Source organism: Aptenodytes forsteri, unplaced genomic scaffold (assembly GCF_000699145.1).
Source record: "Aptenodytes forsteri isolate BGI_AS27 unplaced genomic scaffold, ASM69914v1 Scaffold104, whole genome shotgun sequence".
Taxonomy (NCBI): Eukaryota; Metazoa; Chordata; class Aves; order Sphenisciformes; family Spheniscidae; genus Aptenodytes; species Aptenodytes forsteri.
Genome location: NW_008795943.1, coordinates 1,609,687 through 1,630,565, shown reverse-complemented (window position 1 = coordinate 1,630,565; position 20,879 = coordinate 1,609,687). Strand labels below are relative to the sequence as shown.

General features: G+C 41.4%; 1 protein-coding gene across 1 annotated transcript in view; it reads right to left on the bottom strand.

Moving 5' to 3' along the window:
• ATF6 (activating transcription factor 6) overlaps window positions 1-20,879 on the bottom strand; it is an 84,492-nt gene that overhangs the window by 17,456 nt on the left and 46,157 nt on the right. Inside the window, exon 14 of the mRNA XM_019473664.1 lies at window positions 2,287-2,371. Within this exon, the coding sequence (XP_019329209.1) occupies window positions 2,287-2,371 (85 nt within the window). The remainder of the gene's footprint in view (window positions 1-2,286; window positions 2,372-20,879) is intronic.

Here is a 20,879-nt window from a genome sequence, read left to right as displayed (position 1 = left end):
ACCTGTTCTCTGTCCCTGCAGCCCGTGGTGGGAACAGCTCAAGCCAGCTAAAGGCAGAGTCTCTAGCAGAGATCAGAAGGCACTCAAGCAATCAAAGTGTGTTCAGAAAAAAATGACAGTCCTGCTGGGAAAAGACTGTCCAACAGTTCAAAGGGTTCTCGACTGAACTGCAAGCTGTTTCATGTTTGGAAACAGTGTCATGGGTAAACTTCAGTACACAGACAAATAAAGATCCTGCAGAAGAAGGCAAGTGAAGAAGTTCTGAAAAAGTTTCAAAGCAAAGGCCACTTCACTTGCATTCCCTTCATCTCCTCTGCCAGGGCTGTGGCAGCAAAAAAGAAGGGCAAGTAAGTGGCAGCGGAAAAGGTTTCCCTTCTTCCACAGAGATCTGGCTGAGGCACGAGAAAAGGCAGGAGGGGACAAGTTCTTTCACTGAAACTTGTGCCAATTCCTCCCAGGGAGACCCAGCCTCTTCTAGCAGCCAATTCTCTGCAGGTGGACAAAGAATTAAGGTGGGCTTAAAACAACAGACAGCTGGGAGGAAGGCTTTGTTGTCAGTTAACTTCCAGATGCTTGTTCAGGACATGCTCAGTCCCTGCGGAGGCAGAATAGGGTGGAGGAGCAATGTTCTCAAAGGAGAGAAATGAGTTCTTCTCCAGGCAGAACTTTTTAGGGAATCGTCTCCTCCAGGTAATCTACTAATAATCAAATTAAAAATCAACCCAAGTTACCTACTGGCTCTTGTGTATCTTGTAATTTTTTTCCTAACACCTGGCTGAGTGTCACAGAGGAAGCAGTGTTTGATGCCGTTGTTTACTTAATGCTATCCTTCTGTCTCATCTGTTTCAACATCTCTGCCCAAATCCCTGGACATTTTTTTATTTCCTGGATTATGCTGATGTTCTGAAGAAAAATCCCAAAGAACTCAAGTAACTATAATTTCACAATGTTTCATTATTAATAAAGCAGATTTGTCACTGGATTCTGATGTGTATTTTCCAAACTATATTTACTCCAACAACTGAAAAGTTATTTCAAGTAAAACAAGACTCAGTAACGTGTTAAGAAGAAATACTTTCTAATTTAGAAATAGTTTGTTCTCCAAGTGATAAAGTGCCCATTTGCACGTGATAATTCAGCTCAGTCAGAAAAGGATTTTTGTAATGGACATGAAAAGGGAGTTTCAGACAGATAAATGCCAAAAATAATTCTGATACATCTAATAAAAATTCCCCTAAAATAGCTGGTTATAGATTATCACACTCAACTTACTATACTGCATGGAAAAATGTAATTATCAAAATGTTGAAAGCCTGAACTGATTTTTTTTTCTTAGTTTGTGGAAATTTGCATCATCAGATAATGTTTTTGGCATGCTTGAACTTAACAAAAACATTTGGGTTTATGATTCACTTGTACTGTAAACACGTAAGTTTTAAAAAGGCATTATGGTACACAGATATTCAGACAGTAAAGTTTATACTGTTACAGGGTTCATGATGCGTTTGATGACTGTGACAGTGACCCTGTGCCCCAAACATGTCCCAACTTGGCAGTTTCTCACCATATGAATTAACAATATATTTACACAGTTCACGTCCTGTCTCTCATGTGGGACTAAAATGGAGATCAAGAACATTTCTGTTCGCTAATAAGCCTGTGCCCTTAGCGCAAAGCTGTTTTCTCTGCTGTCCTGCAGCACTGTAACATGATTATTATTAATCCTGACCATGCAGTGCTGAGAGATCCCACTCACACTGAGTGTTGTATAACATAGCGGTAAACAGCTGAGGAAGACGACAGAAGGCAGTCAGCATCCTAACAAACCAGTAAGGCCAAGGAATTTGCCCTGCTAAGCAGGCACAGGAGGAACCCAAATGAGAGGACGACGACAGTCTCCACGCTCGATGGGATCTTTGTAGCCACCAAGTCAGAGAAGCTAGATCACATTCAAGTAACCCTTAATCAGCTGTGTATAAATCACCGGGACTGGATGGCAACACCCCTGAGTCCTTGAAGGAGCTAGAATGAGATACTGCAGAACTGCTGTCCAAGTCACGCAGCCTCTCGTTACAGTCTCGGTGACCAGGCACTGATGACTTGCCAGCAGCCCAGCTCCAGCGGGGACCCTGGCAACTACAGCCCAGTAATGACCAGTTTGACTTCTTTTTCAAAGCTATAACAACAGACATTTGTCTTGTCGTCTAAGTTTGGTTTCCACGTACAAGTCAGGCACATCCCTTTGAAATTATTCTCCTATCATTCTCTTTCATGTTTTGGACTTACCATTGATGTTTACAGCTGGCAACACTATAGACATCTTTGGTCTTCTGGTCTTGTTATGTGTGGTGGCTGGCAGTAACAGGTGGTCCTGGAAAATAGGGGAAAAGATGTGTTAAATCTACCCTGGAAGTACAGAGCTGGGAAAATTCCTTTTCATTCCATCTTACAGGCATTCCACATAAAACTATTTACGACAGCTTAGCAAATTCACATTGTTGAGGGAGTCTTCCAAAAGTCACAGCAATTGCTCATGCTGTGTAACCGAGAAGAAATCCCTATCGCATGCAGCAGAATATGAAAAGCCTTGATCATGTGGAAAGAGATGGAAACTACTATTAGGCCCTTGTTCAACAGAGTACTTATGTATATGATTAAAGTAATTTAACTTGACTTCAATGATATTTAAACATGTGGTTAAGGGCTTTGCTGAATTGGAGCCTTTACTTGCAGTGCTGTCTGCTTTATATATAAATGTCATCTTGCTATATCTATGTCAAGCTCTATACCACATGCCTCGTGCAGTAGGACTGTATCACTCAGGGTTGTGATGGGGTGTGAAATATGAGCTCTGTGACAAAACCTACCAGGGAAGTTTGATGGCAAAGCTGTGCTTTAGTAGCTTATCTCAACTGTGAGGTGGCTGGGTGCTGCTGTAAGACAGCAGTGTTCAAACTAACTACCCTGAGTTTTAGCAGTGGAAGCTGCATCTGCAGGAGACGCTCTGGATATGGACCTGACCTGCAAGGAAAAATGCAGCTTTTCATCAGTTTTTTTGCTGTTGGTGAAGTCAAATTGCTTAACTTGCAACCTGGGAAAATATGGTTCCTCCTTTATCAACAGAAGTAACAGAATATAAAGCGCCAGTCCAGGCATCTCCCATACTGTTGTGCTATGCTGATCTCGATGGACCAAAGAAAGACCACTAAGGCCAAGGGAAGCTTCCCATGCCTTTCAAAGCTTAGCTTCCCTGACAGAAGGTTGCTTCACTGCACTGGTGGGCATTGTCAGGGAAGTATATTTGCTCTCTCTTAGTAATTAGGAGCAAAAGACTGTGTTTATATAATTGACAAATTGAGTTTAAATTTCTAACTCAGGCTCTAAGCGAAACAAAAACCTGCCAATCACTAAGTAACTTTTACAGGCCCCAAAGAATTAGTGGAAAGGTTTGTTTTCCCAGACCCTATGTTTGCCCTTCTCGCAATCCCAGCAATGCCAAATTCACTCCCAGTGTCTCTGACAAGAACAAAAGCCAGCAGGTGCCACCATGTCACACACGGGGAGACCAACTCATTAAGCAGTTTTTGCAACTATCCTAAAACCAGATCCAAACATCTGCCTTTCACTTTTCAAGATCCAGACATCTATCTCACACGGTTAAAAAGCGGAAACAAGTTTGATGCTCTCATCTCATTTCATGCTTTCCCATTTGTAAAACTCCCATGATATTTTACAAACCCGGCACTCAGAAACTTTTCAAGCAGCTCTTCGGCTCCCTGTTTAAGGGTAAGAACAGACACACCAATACCCTATGCTTTTGGCCAGGGTTATCTTTTTGACAGACTGAATTAGACTTCCTTCAGGACACAGTTATTAACTTCTTAACGTCAGGGTACCTGTATTTTCCCCATTTTAATATCTAAACACTACATTGTTATGTCTAAGATTCAGGGAACTGAGTTACACACAAAGTTAGGTGTTAGATATATTAAGATATTCTGTAGATACATTGCAGAAATATCACTCTCCTTTTCCCACCAAAAAAATCCCCAAAAACCCAAATGACTGACCATGAGAAGAAAACATTACTTCAATAAATGACTGTAATTAAAAACATCTTGGTACCAAAATTATAAAACCCCTCTGGTATAATTCTCAGACTACATATGTAATTCCCATTTCATTTTTGAACCACTGAGATTAAGACAATACTCAGTAAGACAATGAACTTTACAGAAAAACTGTTCTTGAAATTCAATGTTCCCAAGGGAACAGGCCAAAGATAAGATGTCCATTAAAACCACATTTTTTAACAATGTCCTTGTCATGATTTGGTGACTATTTTTAACATCGCTTAAAAAATGTTTATCCTGTTTTATTTCTTTTTCAATGCTTCTGAGAGTCCACAACATCACTACCTAGCAAAACACAAGTACTGTATAGATGATCACCTGTGAATCATTACAAGCAACTACTATTTTTTGCTAACATATTGGAAGATTGGTACATTAATTGATGCTGGCTTAGTTTTGCTTATAATGGCACCTTTATTTACTGTATATATAAAATGTATTAAGAACTATCACAAAGACTTTACAATCAGAGTACCTCTACAGAAATAAACAGCAGTGTCATGACAAAAATGCCAAATTTCTTGTTAGCAACAACATAAGGAAAATTCCTCAGATACTTCCTGTATCATTACCTTCTTGGCTGCACCACAGGAGGTTCAGGTTGGACATTCAGAAACAGTTTTTCACCCAGAGCGTGGTGCAATCCTGGAACAGGTCAGCAGGGCGCTAGGGGATCTCTGTCCTTGGAGGTTCCAAGACCCAGCTGTGCAAAGCCATGGCTGCCCTTACCTACTGTCGGCAACAGTTCCACTTAAAGGAGAAGGTTGGGCTAGGCACCACCAGAGGTTTTCTCTACCCATTTCGATGATCCTGTGATTCTCTTTTTGCAGTCCACTGGACAGACACTGGCAGTACCAACTTCTCATAAGAGTCCCATGGTAACTACAGAGGCAGTGCAGACACCTCAGACTTGGCCTTTGCAAGCTCTGCATCTCCTCCATCATGGTTAAATTCAAAGACTTGGCTCAGACTGACTCTGCAGTTAACAGATTTCATTTCCATGACTACAACGCAGCCAAACTATACACTAATACTGCTGGGCAGGTTCAGATTCCACCAAACTGATCTGCTGGAAAACAATACTTTATTCTAAACCTTGCATTGAAAATGAGATGTAAAATTCACCTTTCCTAGCTCTGCCTCACCTAGAAGCCATTTTTTTTTAAATACCAGGAGTTAGATTTAATCGCAACTAATTTTAGACTTTTGTGAATGATGTTTCAAGAGCTGCAAAGAAGAAATGAGCAGTTCACCACTATCTGCTCTCCCTCCTCATAATTCTGGCTTAAAACAAAAACACCAAGTCATTTTTTGGTAGATCAGTCAATTGAAGTAGGCAACGCCAGCAGGTATTTCCCTCTACACTAAGATAGCACTGGAGATGACAGGAGCTCCAGAGAAGTCTGCTGCTCTCCAGTGACTATCATGAGAATGAGGTCTAGTTCAGACTGGTCAACCAACATCCGAACACCTGAAGCTGTATTAAATGAATCCCACCCAGTCTTCTTTCCCTGACTCAGAGAAACAAAAGGAGCATTGTTTGCTAGATCACAATTACAGTCACTCAAAATCAAAGGAATATAAGAAGTAAGACAGATATATAAAATGCCAATATTATAATTCAGTCTAACCTAATGAAGTGAACTTATTTTACACAAATCATGGCAGGCCCAACACATCCTGCTCAGCCACACAAAGTCCTGTTAGAGACAGAAACTGATATGATAAAAACTTTGATACCTATTATACATGCACTGTTACTAGCAATTCCTCCAAACGCAACCCGACAAGATCAACTCACTGGATCTGAAACAAGTTGCATAGGGAACCATTTTTGATGAAGCCGCTCTGCTACCCAAGACATTAAAATTAACTCCCCCTTAGCTTCCGGACTCTGAAATATCTCCTAAAACTACACAGTGAAGTAGTATGTTCATGTATCAATTCACCTGCTATTTCTCCGTTTTACTGGAGCCGTTTGAACAGTGTGAGAAGGAAGACCCAGAGTCTTCTGCTCTCACAGCAGATAGTGAGACAATGAAGTAATTTCCATTTGCATTTGCGTATCCAAACACGCTTTGGAGTCGCTGCACAACTCCTCAGTGTTTCAACCCCAGCTTTGGAGAAGACAGACATATAAAGAGCCAGCCAGCTGTAAGTTCAAACTGTTACCAGGAGCTAATGTGCAAGATGCACAGATTGTCTGGAAGTTGGATACTGCCCATCTCTACTACAAAGAGCCATTTTTAAAAATCTGGAATTAGGGAAATTTATCCACTGCCCTAATAATCTTTGTCTTTTATATGCAGGAGTGTCCCTCTGACGATCAGTCCTAACTTGCAAATTTCATAATTAGCCTCATTCTACATTGAAGGCAAAGGTAGCAGCGGGTATGCTGCAGAGTATCATAAATATTTTGCCTACAGTTTAGCTACCTACTACATTCTCGAGCTCAGAAGTCTTCAAATAGTCCACAACTTTTATTTGAAAGCAATACCTAATTATTTATATGTAACATAAATTATTGTATGGATTAGTGATTAGGAAGAAATTAGACATTTAGAAACACTGTTTGAATGCATTTCCAAAATGTAAAATATTTTCTCCTGTCCTATCCTGTTCTGAAGTATGCTGAATCACATCCCAGATGGGTGTGTGATGCTATTGCTCATCCCTAATTTTAAACATTAGACAAAAAAATCTAAAAATAAAATGCTGTTTGTGATATTAACACATGGTATAAAACTGAAAATGAATAAAAGCAAATCTTGCAAGTCAGCATCTGGCCCATGAGCATGAATGTCAACCAGAGGCAGAATAAATCACAACTATTACCCAACAACAGATGGCCTTGGCTAGGGCCAAGATTTGCACTTAGATGAGATGACAATTTAAATAGACGATGCAGACCTGAGACTGCTGGCAGAATGACTGGAAAAATATCAGCCTGGAAAGACAATATTTCAAACGAGACCCTAGCTTCAGCATTCTCATTTTGCTTTTGATCATCTCTACAGTTCAGTGATCTTGAAGCCAGATGAGATGGACAGGTAGATAAATATAGATACTAAAAATCCAGCCACAAATGTACTACCTTAATTTAGTAAGTTGGGATACAGAAACACATTTTTTCCTGGGGATAAAGTCTGAAGCTGTTACTTGTTAAACTTCCGATTAATAATCACATTTATTAAGTCTTTGCCACCACAAAACATTCAGGACACTGTATTATTAGAATATAATTAACCAGAGTTGTAAACACTTAGAAATTAGGCGCCCCTATAGAATGAATTTCCTCACTGAATTTTTTTACTCTGTTAGTTAATTCAGTGCCCGCTGATCTGCTTCTGGACTCAACAACACATGGAACTGCAATAAAGATTTTAAGGCTTCTTACATAAGATCAGTGCTGTCAGGGCTCTAACAGGGATTAAGCTTTGGAGCCTCATGTATCTCTAAGCCCCACAGTCAAACGGCAATGGAAATCCTGTTCCACTGTGCTAGAATATTCCAAAACTGCAGCTTCAGCCTGAGTTTCATGACATGTGGTTTGGTTCTCAAAGTCCCCACTACCTAGATGCATGAAAATTTGCGGGCATCTTAGCTTTCATTTAAAAAAATAAAGTAATTGTTTCTAACTCTCATGGTTAAAAGACATAAAGAAAACATCAACACTGCATACCATGAAGTTTCAATAAACAGAGAGAAAACACACTAGTCAAGGGTTTTTGTTTTTTTTTTTTTAAACTATCATCATTTCATAAGCTGGACTCTTGGCTTTTAAATTATTAGAATTGGCAATATTGCTTGTTTTGGCTTTTGCAATACATGTCCCATCAGCAACACTGCACCCAGCAACAGATGCGTCCCTGGGGAGCAGTATGCCACCTCGCTATAGTCAATCTGCGGAGCTCCTCCTCCATTTCTGTGTTTGAAAGAAACACGAAGGAATTAATCCTTGCAGCATGCCCGTGATGGAGGAAAATATTACTAGTGCTATAGGGAATGTTTAAAGATGTGCATGCATTTGAGGGATATCCGAGTGACACGGGACACAAGGAATGGATTTCCAAACCTGCCAAGGCTCTGCACTCTCAGCATGAGCTATCTTTCCTCCTGTCCCTGACGTTACTTATCTGTCAAATCAGTTCCCCTAGATTTTTCTTATCTTCTTAGCTTCTGTGCTTAGGTACGGATAAGTATTTTTCAAAAGCCTTTTCTAGTGTCTTAAGCAAAAGCATTAGCTACTGGAAAATAATTAACATAACTTGATTTAAATGTGCTTTGTTACAGTGTATTTAGCACATCTGCTTATGTAAACACTGTTTGTCATGTTACTGAAGGGCAAGCCATGCCTCTGACCCTTCCCAGTGGTTTGGAGCATGTACCCTGCAAAGTACAGATGTGATCCATGTGGGAGCCATGACTCCACTCCTGCAAGACAGGCCCTATCTCACTTCTCACAAAGACTTCGTCAAGATGTCCGAATGAGCCCCGCTCTTCGTTAAGAGATCCATCTCTGACGAACTAGGGATAATCTTTTCGAAAACAAGTGACATTTGTTACTTTAGAGGAATAAAAGCTCCAAGGAGACTTGATTAAAATACCAAAGGAAAACCTTAATGTGCTGTTCTCGTAATTTGCCTTGATGAGGAGATTTGATCTTTACCATTGCCTTGGAGACCAGCTATGTGCTAGAATATTGCAACTAACAAAGACAGTTACCAGAGCAGAGTGGGCAAACAGAGCCAAGCGCATTGGCATGCCAAAGGGTACTCTGTCCAGGCAGCTTCAGAAGACTTCTTACAGTAAACAAACACTGTGGCTGGGCATTTTTTAATCTCTGTTTATGACTAAGAGGTCTCCCAGGGAATCGTGCCTCAATCTCTTCCAGCCTGAATCTTCACGCTGTGATTCTAGGACCACATTACAACCACTGCTGAGACAGGCTGAGGAGCTTCCCACATCCCACTGAAGCGCTGGCAACTTCCCAAAGCTGCCGGGGGTACCATTTTTCTTTAATGGCACTACTTTTGGTAGCATTCAACACATCCTGACAGCTTAAAAGCTTATCTATTAATTATCCGACCACACCTACTGATCTCAAGATGAAGCAGATAGAAAGCAAGTGGTTTTTTGACCATAAAAAATTGTGCATCAAATCCATGTATTGTCTTTCAAACCTATTTTTTCTGAACATCTTCAGGGATTTCAGGTCAATGAGATGACACTGGACCTTCCTTAGAGGTATGCTTTTGGCTATACAAAGAGTGTGAAACAAAAATATGCTTTCACAGGGCCAAAAAGCCGCATGCAATTTCAGAGACTGCCCTGTTCAGGTCCTCTGAGGAGCTGGACTTTTTAAAACCCTGGGCTGACAGAGCCAATGAGCCAGCTTTTCTTTCATAAACCACAGAGTTCACACTTTTTGAAAATTTCAAAATAATTGTTTCAGGCTGTCTGGCTGTTGTCAGAGATGTGATGTTTCTGTCCTGATCTCCGACACAGGCCACTGAACCTGCACTGAGCAGCATCGCAGCCTTTGGCATGTGACTCCTAACTGGGAAACGGTACCCGTGAAGCTGGAACTTCATTCTCAGGACAGCCAGGGCTGAACTTCAGCAGCTCTCTGGACACAAAAGGAAGCTGTTCTCCAGGGAAGAGAACTAACTGCAATGCACTCATGGCCTAGGGGCTGATTCTCATTTACCCCAGCAGTTCCCCACGCTGCAAAGCACATAGCACAGATCATGGTGTAAATGAGAATCGGATCTTGGCATATCTGTTTCTGGTTTCCTCTGTCAGTTCGAAGAGGACGTGTATGAAAGTTTACAAATTTGTAGAGGAAATGGCTGTATAATTTCACTATTGATTTGGTTGGGTGATGGCAACCATATGGTGTCCTGAGGACACACCACACTGGATACAGCACTGGTCCATCTGAAAATGCCAGAAGTTCCTGCAACGTTGCTTTTGCTATCAGTGGACGTTAAACAGGGCAGTAACTGTAGAGGGGAGGGTGCCTCTGAAACTACTGCCATCCTACCATTTCAGTCTGACCCTTATATTTGAAAAGCATGGGGATGGTTTTAAGGGCAGAAAAAAGAGAGGAAACCAGTTAAAACCTCTACTATGGTTTTGTGACTACTACTATGTGACTCATAGCCACAATACTTGCTCATTATACCATGAACTGTAAACCTGCCTTGTTTTTCAAGTTGATGTCCATCTGTCCGTCCGTCCGTCCATCCTTCCCTCCCTCCCTCCCTCCCTCCTTCCTTCCTTCCTCTCTTTCTTTAAAGGTAGACCTCATAAATCCAAGCGGATTTACTCACCCCATCATGGATCCTTACAAGGAATCCATGACATGCAAAGATGAGTATGGGAGTGAGTGAAAGATGGGATAATGACTGCAAGGAATCCACAGAAAACCTGCAATAAGAATTCACAAGGTCTCAGCCTCTCTGTACCGGCTCTTGACAGCCCACCCTGGGAGGCCCCACTAGCTTTACTACTCTGGGTTTAACAATAACCATTTAACTTAATTTGAAAGAGTACCAGTTCTGCATATAGTAAACTTGAGGTTAGCTAGCATATATTAACAGAGTTTGATTTTGCAGCATACTAAAGAGAGTTTGTAATTGAGAATTCAAGTCCCAATCCCTAATCATAGAATTTAATTACTTTTCTAAGTTTTAAGCCTATTTTGAGGAGGGGCGGGGCGGGGGGGCAAACTGTCCCATAGGAAAGCTCCCAGAAGTGGTGGGAATAGAGCTTCTTTCTCTGCTTTTATTTTTGCCAAGTGTGCTCCTATTCACACCGATGCTGTTCCAATCCCAGTGTTTCTGTGCACAGGTGGTTTTTACAGCCTATACTTTGCACACAGCAATGAAGCGATGAGATACGCTTTTTATTTAAGCGTTTTACCAGAAATAGCTCAATCCCACAGTCAATAAAATATCCTGTAGTGTAAGATTACACCTTTCTGACATTCCCAGACAAACTTTTTATAAATAACACCTAACTGCACTCTGGAATACTTTCTGGTCACTGTCCCTGCAGAAGAGGGAGTTGCTATCCAGTTTAGTTCCCACATGAGAGACCTTTTAATGAAGAAGTCTTTAGTGCCTTTTATTGTCAACTGTGCTACTGCCAGATGTGATATGGCCTGGGCTCCAAAACCAAACTAACTGGAAAGCACCTCAGTGTGAGTCAGAGAGCCTTGTGAAAATCCCAGAGACCTCAGAGGAATGGAAAATTCACTCTGTCACAGGGCTCCTTTGGAGGAGTTTCCTCCATTCTCTTCAATGGCAGCACTGCAGCGTGTCTACTAGAGGGCTCAGCTGTGGAGGTCAGCACTAAGCGTTTTCTCAGAGTAAAGGAGAACCAGTGGCAAAGGACAAGAACTGGATTAAGAACTAAGTTATGGAGACTACTAAAGATATGGAGACCTGCTGTGAACTGTGTCCTCTTTGCAGTTCACAAATGGAGAAAGCAAACATAAGTAAAGCAACAATTACTACTTTGTTTTGTCCCTTCTCCTTTTGGACTGAATTTATGTTACGTTACCTTAAAGACCAAAAGAAACCTAAAAAACAGAGGCCAAATTGAAGTGACCTAATTTAGATTTTTAAAAAGCCAACCCATCTTGCTAAGATGGAAACAAGCAGTGTGTACAGATATGACACTTTCCCCTACCTGTCTTCCAGCCACCAACCATTTTCAATTACTGTTTTAGGGATTTGCTAACAAAGATGTGACTTCTATATATTTAGTAGCTATTAATAGATTTCTTGTCCATGAACTTTCCCAGTCCTCCCTTGAATACAGGTAAACTTATAACATCTATAATGCAATTTGGCAAGAAGTTCTGCAAGTCTACTTCTATTGTATGAATTGCTTCCTTTCCTTGGTTTGAACCCGTGTCCTCCTAGCTTAATTTGCTGCCCTTTGTTTCATTTGGTATCCTACTCAGCTCCCTCTAGGTAGAAGATCAAGGTTACAACTGAAAAAGTACAAATAAAAATGCAAGAGAATCTCATTACTCCATCAAGGTTTGAGAAGACCAACACAACTTTCTAATACACTACACACTATAATGCAAAGTATTACTTAGATGCACCAAAGGCAGCTATAAAGCAGATGTCATGTGAAGGTGGAAAAAATTGTTATAATATTCAGCTTTTCTATTTTCATTGTTTACAATCCCTTTATTCAACTTCCGAGGCCAAAGAGGAGGAATTATGCCATAAGATAACACTGAAATATGCTGGTAATTAGGTATCTATTTGTGAAACAGTAGAATCTACCCAGTGGCCTCTGAGAAGGAATCCTGTCTCCCTTCAGGAATCAGAATATAAGCACACTTCCAGAAGACAGGCCCGCTAACCTTCTGTCCTACTGAAACATCCATCTTCATCTTGTTAACAAAGTGACACCAGCTGCAAAATGAGCGGCTATTCTCAAGCTCCCCATTCCTCTGCAAATCCCTCATTCTGGAATTACCCAAGATGAACCTGCCTCATTTCCATCCGAGCTTGTTGAATCTCACTTCTGACTTGCAACACATCCTAAACAAGAGGCACTAAATACCATCAGCCTTCCCCTGTGAATAGGGAATACTCCAGGAAATCACAGTTAGCTGAGGCTTGTGTGTACATATGTTAATTAGGCACACCATGAGGCACAGCAAAGCCACTCCGATTGCAGTGGAGAGTGTGGTGAAGGTACCCCATTTGTACTTTATTTCTATTATAAACGTATTCTTCCTTGTAGTTCTGATTTTTCTCCTTTGTACAGGAAAGAAAAAGAAAGGCCATGTGAACAAGGAGGGCACAGGACAGAGACTGGACAGAAATCCAGTCAATTAAAGTCTGCAGAACTGCTTTGCAAGGCCTGAAAGTAAAGAACAATGCATGCATTTGCTATGATGTAATTTTGGTTTGGCAGCAGATTAAAAAAAAATTCCTAAACACAAAGTAAGAGGATGTGAAGAACAGAATTCTATGTTTAAATAAACAGTTTTGGTTAAAATTGTATAGGAAGATTTTTAAGGACTTGAAAACACTTTGATAATTTGTGTGTGTGTTATTTGTGGAAATTAGTTGAATTTCAAGATAAACTGGAAAAGATATGTGTATATGAATAGTTGACTCAGTTCTGTGCTTCTGTGAAGACAAAAAACAATCCCAGCTTGCACTGGTGGAAAAGTTCCTCCTATTATGTTTGATAAGGATCAGATTTTCTTCTAAAGGCACTCTCAATCAAACTAGCATCATAAAATTTAAAAAAGTTTGCTCCAAATTATTTGAAAATGATGTTTCTCTGCCATTTTCTGTCCTTCCCACGGGCTGCATAAGAACAGAAATGCAGTTCATCTGTAACTTCCAGTTGAACCTGTCAATTATCTTTGTAGATTTTACAAAGTTGTAAGACCCAAAAGGAATTAATTATTTTATTACTACTTCCCTTAAAAAGAAATTCCCCTCCTTCTCTAATTCACTGCAGCAGAGCTCTGCTTTTGCATAGCATCTGCAGGCTATTAGTTTTGCAACTGCAATCTGTAATTGCAAAAACATGTAATTTAGGTAGGGCATGTGAATAAGGTCCAGGAAAACCACGAAGGATATAATCCAGATTCATTGCTTCTCAGCAAAAGAGAAAAAATGTTAACCCAAAGTTTCTATATTTGCTTGCAAGACCTCAGGTCTTCTACGTAAGACAAATTCTGGATTCCCAGAATTACTGCCCAACTGGAGACTCTGCCCCAAAAGAGCACACACAACACAAACTGGAGTGGGGAGTTATTACCAACAAACACCTTTTTTCTGCTGTTCTGCCTTTGCAGCCCTGCCACATAAGCAAAGAGCCAACCAATGAACAAAAATGATGTGGTTTCATGGGCATGCTCCTTGGATCCAGTATCATGAGGTGGACTAGACTGTAAATCCTTATTTCTCTCTAGATCAGATTCCCCATGAAACAGAAGCTGGATGGGTAAAAAGAAATTTATGTCAGGCTTCCTCCAAATGTTGGATCAACATAACACTGCGGTTCAAAATCCATTTGCTAATGAGGCTGTGCTCTGCTTTCTCTTCCGACAGAGTTCAAAGGACAGTGAAGTACCAGAACACTTTGATCTCACCTTGTGGTGACATCTCCATCCTTAGAGGTCTTCAGAGCCCACTTGACAATGCCACAGCAACAGCCTTCCTTCACACAGGAGGTTGGACCAGAGGGCTCTTCTAACCACCATTTCTAAGGACCTCGTCTCAAATTTGGAAGAGTCTGTCAAGATTATGCTTCTAGCTTACCCTTTCCCTGTCTTACTAACTTGCAGGCCACTCATGAAAAGACTGTATGAGAAAGATGTTGATAGCAATCAGGGCTACATACACATGAGAAATGTTTAGGAATAGCTGCAGAAGTCCATGAAAGGCCACACAGCCTGTGACTGAACACTCTTCTGACAAAACAATTTCCTTTCAAAATAGAAGAAAGCATCCTTTCTTACAGAGCAAAAATGCCCACATGTGCAGGTAGTCAGAAACACAAAAGAACTTTAAAATCCTAACCAGAAACAACTGTCAAGTAGAGTCTAGACTTTAACCTTTTTTCAATCAAGGCCATTAGTTTTATCACAGTGTGTTCAATCCTACAACACATGGCACAAGATCCAGCTCTGGTTTGAAATTACTGTCTTCTTGCCTTCTGCAGCAACAGAAATAGTTTATTTGAATCTCCCATTGAATCACCACACTATGTAAGATAGCTGCAAGGCAAGTAGATCACCTGCAGTTGTCAGTGCAACAAACCCATCCATCATCTGACGGCTCAGCCAAAGAGCCAAACAGCCAGAATTTGAACACAGATGCAGGATTCAGTCTGAAGGGCAACCTTTAGAAAATGGATCCAAAAGATGTTCTCATGAAAAGAACAATTATATTTATTACTGGTGCACAGGTGAATATACATTTAAAGTTTTGGATAAAAGTACTGCCAGACTGCAAAACTCCATTTTACAGAAGCTGCTAATTATTCTAAAAAGTATGCACCTGGTCCGTCATATTGTAGAAAAGGACCAAACTGTTCATTAGCCCAAATACTGAACGTGAGCAGATGCATTCTTGAGCTGAACACCTAGCATGGGATTTATCTTAAATCATATTTTAGTGTCTGCAAAAAGAACATACATGTCCTTTGCAGCCAGGCTATCAGGTACTGGATTCAAATCTGGTTTGAGGGAATAAAATGACATTTGGCCAACAGCAACTTACATCTCACACTCACTGCGACTTTCTCCCTTTTCCTGATCCATCCGCTGACCTGTGATTGTTGCTAACTTGCTGGCAATATATTCACTGGGGAGGGTAATGCATATGGAGAAGGAAACAAAAAAATTGAAAGCAATGAGTGGCAAAAGCCAGGAATAGCTTTCAAGGCTAATGACAGGAGAGAATAAAGTAATAGTCTGAATAAAATTCTAGACCAAAATAATTGTTAAATAGACGCAATTAAAGTTATCTAAAAATGACCCCAGTTCTGCAAATTAAACTTCTGCTCTGTTGAAGGTTCCAGTCAACGGTGAAACCCAAAGCCCAGTAGCAGAGGGCGCTACTATAGCAGAGGGCTCTGTTCTCCCTGCTGGGACAGCTGCAGCTTGCCGCTGTTTGCCCTTGACTGCCCAAGGGCAGACAGTGGCAGCCTGATTCTAATCTGCAGCCACAGAGATGCTGCTTCTGAGAGAGCAGCAGATGTACAGGAAATTAGCAGCAACAAATCTTTCCTAATTGTGGAAGTTGAATCAGCTAAACAGACATACATCAGAAGGACTGGAATGTCTCTGTTAGACATACTTGTTATCCCTCAACTTTCTAGAAAAAGCAACTAACCATGAGATAAGTCTCTGGGGACCTCCTCCTGCCCCCCATCCTTTAGCCTCATACACTCAAGGTACCTGAATATACCTTTTAACCAACCTCTCTGAGGGTAATTCCTCTTCACTGAGATGGAGGTATCACCTCCGAGCAGTGGCAAGAAATAATATTTTAGGTCACAGGCAGAAAGGCGTTTTATAAATACAGGCAGTACTTCCAGTAAACTGCCTATGACCTGGTTTTAAAAATTTAGGTCTCATTTGCATTGTCAGTATCTGCTGGGTAAAGCGGCTTTAGGAGCATCTCTCTGAGGAACCTAAAGAAATGGGTACTCTTCCTTCTCTACTGAGCTATCATTTTCCCTCCTCTGATTTCACTACAGAAAATGGTTTTCCCCCTCTTTTCCCATTCTGCCAAAGTTGAATAAAAGTGTGCCTTTATGTAATTTCCCACAATGCAAATGCCACTGTCAAAACCACAAAAATAAGGCAACATGAGAGATACAGAAAGACACAACCAGATAACAAGGAAACAAACGTTCTTCTCAGTCAGCAGCGAGACTGCATATTTGCTTGAATCCCCTAGATTTACCCAGAGCTCCGCAATGACTTCAGCTCAGACTTGGGTGGGTCTCTGTACGTCTTGGCAGCAGGGACAGGCAAAGTTCCTAGGCCGACGATGGCTGGACGGTGGTCTGGCACACTCAGGCTAGGGCTGGTGCTCCACATCCAAGCTGCCTTTTGTTTTTCCCAAAATGTCGGTTCAGACACAACAAGGTTTTAATATCAAGATGCAGTGCAGAATCCAAATTTGATGGCAGCGTTTTAATCTGTGCAATGTGTACTGCATTACAGATGCTTGTTGGAAAGACACTTCTCATTCTGCAGATCCCAGGACATCTGTATGGCTAAGGATTCATCAACTATTCATAGTTTCTTCTAATTAAAGAGTTATTCAATACAATAATGTTAAAGAAGTTGTCGCCTCTGTTACTAATAATCTCAGTTAAAACAAGAGAATATGAAGACGAAGTTTCCTTCCATTTTTTTGCGTGTTGGTTTGCTTAACTCATATTTACCCCAGCCTGATGAGCTTCCTCCTTTTCACACTTGTAGCTAAGTTTCACTTCTAAATCTCAGTTCTAAGTCCAGTTTTGTTGCCAAGCGCCTGCTCTGTTTGAATATCTAGTATTGCTGAGGAAGGCGTAAATCAGTTCTGGAAATAGACTTCATTTTATAAGGGGAAAAACATCTATAAACATTTAACTTTTTTTCCCCAAAAAAGAAAACCTCAAACCAAAACAAGAAAATAACCTGATGGAAAATGGTCTTAAAAGGTATAAATAAGTTACATGATTAACTCACACCTGGTGGCAAAAAGGATCTCGGATGCCTGACGTTGAGGATTCTTCCTTATCACCCCCAACCTACCGTACAAAAGTGCACTTCAGAATGGCTGGGCATATCCTACAGGTGGCTGAGCAATCTGACCCCCATGGCCACCAGAAACAGGAGGGTTCCTTCTCCCGCCCTCAGCCCTCGCACTCCCTGCCAACCTCTGGCAATTGTCAAGACTCTCCTGTGAGTCCCCTGAACTCTTCAGACTGTTTTTCTGCCAACATGATAAAATGGCTTAAGGACAGATCTGACAAGAGCATGTGCAACCGAGGAAACATCGACAACAGGAACTCTCCCTTCTGGAGGTGGTAAACTGTTTAATTGGCTCTCTGGTCTTTACCCTAAAAAAATCCTGGAAGCTGCTCATGTAGCTAGGGAAGAGAAGAAATCATCCAATTTTGAACCGTGTGAGAGCACAGCATTTTTTTTTTTTACTACAGTGCTGTGGGAACTCATACAAGCCATCAAAACTTACAACACACTGATGGATGCTAAGCACTATGCACTTTTCATGACCAAAAGGGCAGTTTCCTTAGACAAAGCTTTCTCTTGTGACACCAATAGTTTACTTGGATCCTGGTCAGAAGCCTGACTGATAAAGGATAAACAGGGGTGTAAACTGGTGCAGGAACATCACACTCCTTGTCCATCTCGTGGCTGTGCATGTGAGTAACTGCCTGTCTGCCGCAGCAATTGAATCAGCAAGATCACAGGCACCAGATTAGATTAAAGAGAGTGAAAGGTCAGCTTCGGGAAGATAAATATGTGGAGAGATGCCTGCTTGCACGCTACTCAAAAGACACATCAGGCTATAGCTTTCAGGCTGGGCCTGTCTCTCTTCCTGGAGAGCAATATGTTTTCTTCTATCAGTACTTGCCAACTCTCAACCACATTTAAAACATAATAGCTCGAGCAAATAGAAGCCTTTCATCTCCCCACTTAGGGTGAGATTAATTTTTTCCAGCTTTAGCTGTCTGACAGAGTTGTCTAGGCTCCCTTTAAAATCTACAGGGAGAGAGGCACCTCTGGAAGGAAATTCAGTCCATGCAATGGTAGGTGTTTGGGAAAGGTGGGAAAAATTGAGAGGGGCTTTTCTGCCTCCATTAAGTACAGAAGGAGCCTTGCGTGGTGCTTGAGAATTTGTGGTGCCTGGTAGTCCATAAAGCAGCAACAGCAGCCTGTGAAATGATTTAAGAAAAAAAACCCAGATGCAAAGAAGTTAAGGAAGAAAAATAGAAGTATTAGAGGAACACTGCAAATCAAGCAAACCTAAGCCAAATTTGGGGAGTGTGGCCAGGGCATTGAGGAAAGTTCTGTCACCTTCTGTTCAGCATTGGTGAGACCATAGCTGGAATACCATGTAAAGTTTTGGGTCCCCTTCTCTTCTCTCAGGCAAAGATGGATGTGGGGAACCTGGAGAGGGGCCAGCAGAGGCTATGAAGATGGTCAGGGTCTGGGGCACATGGTCTGTGAAGAGAAATGAAGGGAGCTGGGCTGGTTCAGTCTGCTGAAGAGGACATGAGGGGGCCAATCTGGGAGCAACCTATAACTACCTGAAGGGAGTTACAGAGACAATGGAGTGAAACTCTGTAGTGCATGACATGCACACCAAGGTGCCACAGCCACGTGCGGTGGTTTGGGACATTCAGATTCTTCCCCCGCCAGACGGCGCAGTCCCGCAATGGGTCATCACAGAGGCGGGAGGTCTCCATGTCCTTGGTGGGTCCCAAGACTTGGCTAGACCAAGCCACAGCTGATCTGATCTAGTGCTGACATTAGCCCCACTTCGGACTAGAGACCTGCAGAGGTCCCTCCAGCAAAGACTCCTACGATTTTGTGAACATTCACAGTTTGAGCGCAATTGTTAGCAAGTAAAAAACAAAATGACAATACTGCATAAGACTGTTAGTGGATTTTTACAAAATCCTTTTCATTTAGGATTATTTAGAAACTCTGGTGTACAGGGAGATGGTGCCAGTGATACCAAACAGAAATGAATGGGTGCAGTTCTCTGCCTTTATCCATGCACATCTCACTTGACTGTGCCACTAACTTAAATACCTAGAACTACAATAAATGCTTTTGCCTTCAAGTATTCTAATTATGTACATTTTGCTTGTGAAACAAGAAGTCTCAAGCTAATTTCAACATTTTCTGCCAATATCCTGCAAAGTATGATGCAACCATATCAGAGAACCACAGAAGCCGTGTTTTCATAAATGCGGGTTTTAAAAATAAAATGCCTCATCGACAACTTTTCACCAAGCCACTGGAGTTTCCAGCTTTTCTAACTATTTCAAAATACAGAGGACTTTCAGGTCAAAGAAAGGCTCTACTGGAATTCTAATCATAGAATAAAGATGTGAACAATGATGCATGAAGGTTTTTAGACAAGTACATCAGTGTACTCTTGGACATTGAGGCTACAAACACTATGGCAAAATAACTGATCTCACTAAGTGGATAGCATCAATTGCATGAGCACTTTTTTAATCATCTGAACTATGCTCCCATATGAACCCTCCCCTCTTTTTCTTACTACTGTAGTGGTTTTAATTCTACACAAAAGGATTGAACATCTTGGACTCACCACATTTTCTGCAAAATATCAGAAAGGTACTGAGCACCCTGAAGGCACTAACTCTTAATCCTCTCCTCCCACACAGCTGGAGGGCCACTCAGCTTGTCATTAACCAATTTAATATGTGTAGTCTCTATTCTCTCTATCACCCCAGCTGATCAATGAAAATACCTAATCAGGCTCTCAATGTGAGGGTATACAGAAGAGCAAGAGCCTGAGGCTACTTCATCCTGGTGGATGTGCTCCCTTTCATTTCCATTCCCTTTTGCCATCTGAACCTCTCCTGGCTCTGCAGAGCTACCCCTGACCTGCACAAAGGCAACGTGAACTTCAGGCAGTCCCTGAGCTGCAGATCATTTCCCTCTCTCCCTCTGATCACACAGAAATCTGTTTATAAGCATACCAAAAGCACACACAGCACTATAACAACTGCACGTGCCATTACTGGGAGGGAATCACAGACAAGGAGCACAGCAACGCATCATTTGATGGGTCAGATTCAATACTGTAATTTCATACAAGCCAAAGCAGCTGCATCAAGCCTTTGTCAGGACATTTTCAAACAGAAAAAGCACTGCAAGCAGATAAAGGTGATTTGTAACAGAATCGGACAAAAGGTGCCATAGCTGAGGTACAGGATTCTGGGTTTATTTTCCTTCTTTTAATCCAGACCAGTCTTGTTCTTAGGCCTCTATTTCCTACAAGAAGTAAGTTACTGGAACTGACTTTTATAAGCAAACAGGTCAACTCTTAAATCAACTATTGAGATTTGGACAGACTATATAAGTCGTAAGGGCTGTCAGTTTTGATCCATGTGAAGAGGTCCTAATCCACAGAAGAATAATGGATGGTGATGGTTATAACTGCCAGGAGAGCAGAGGAGGGATAGGAG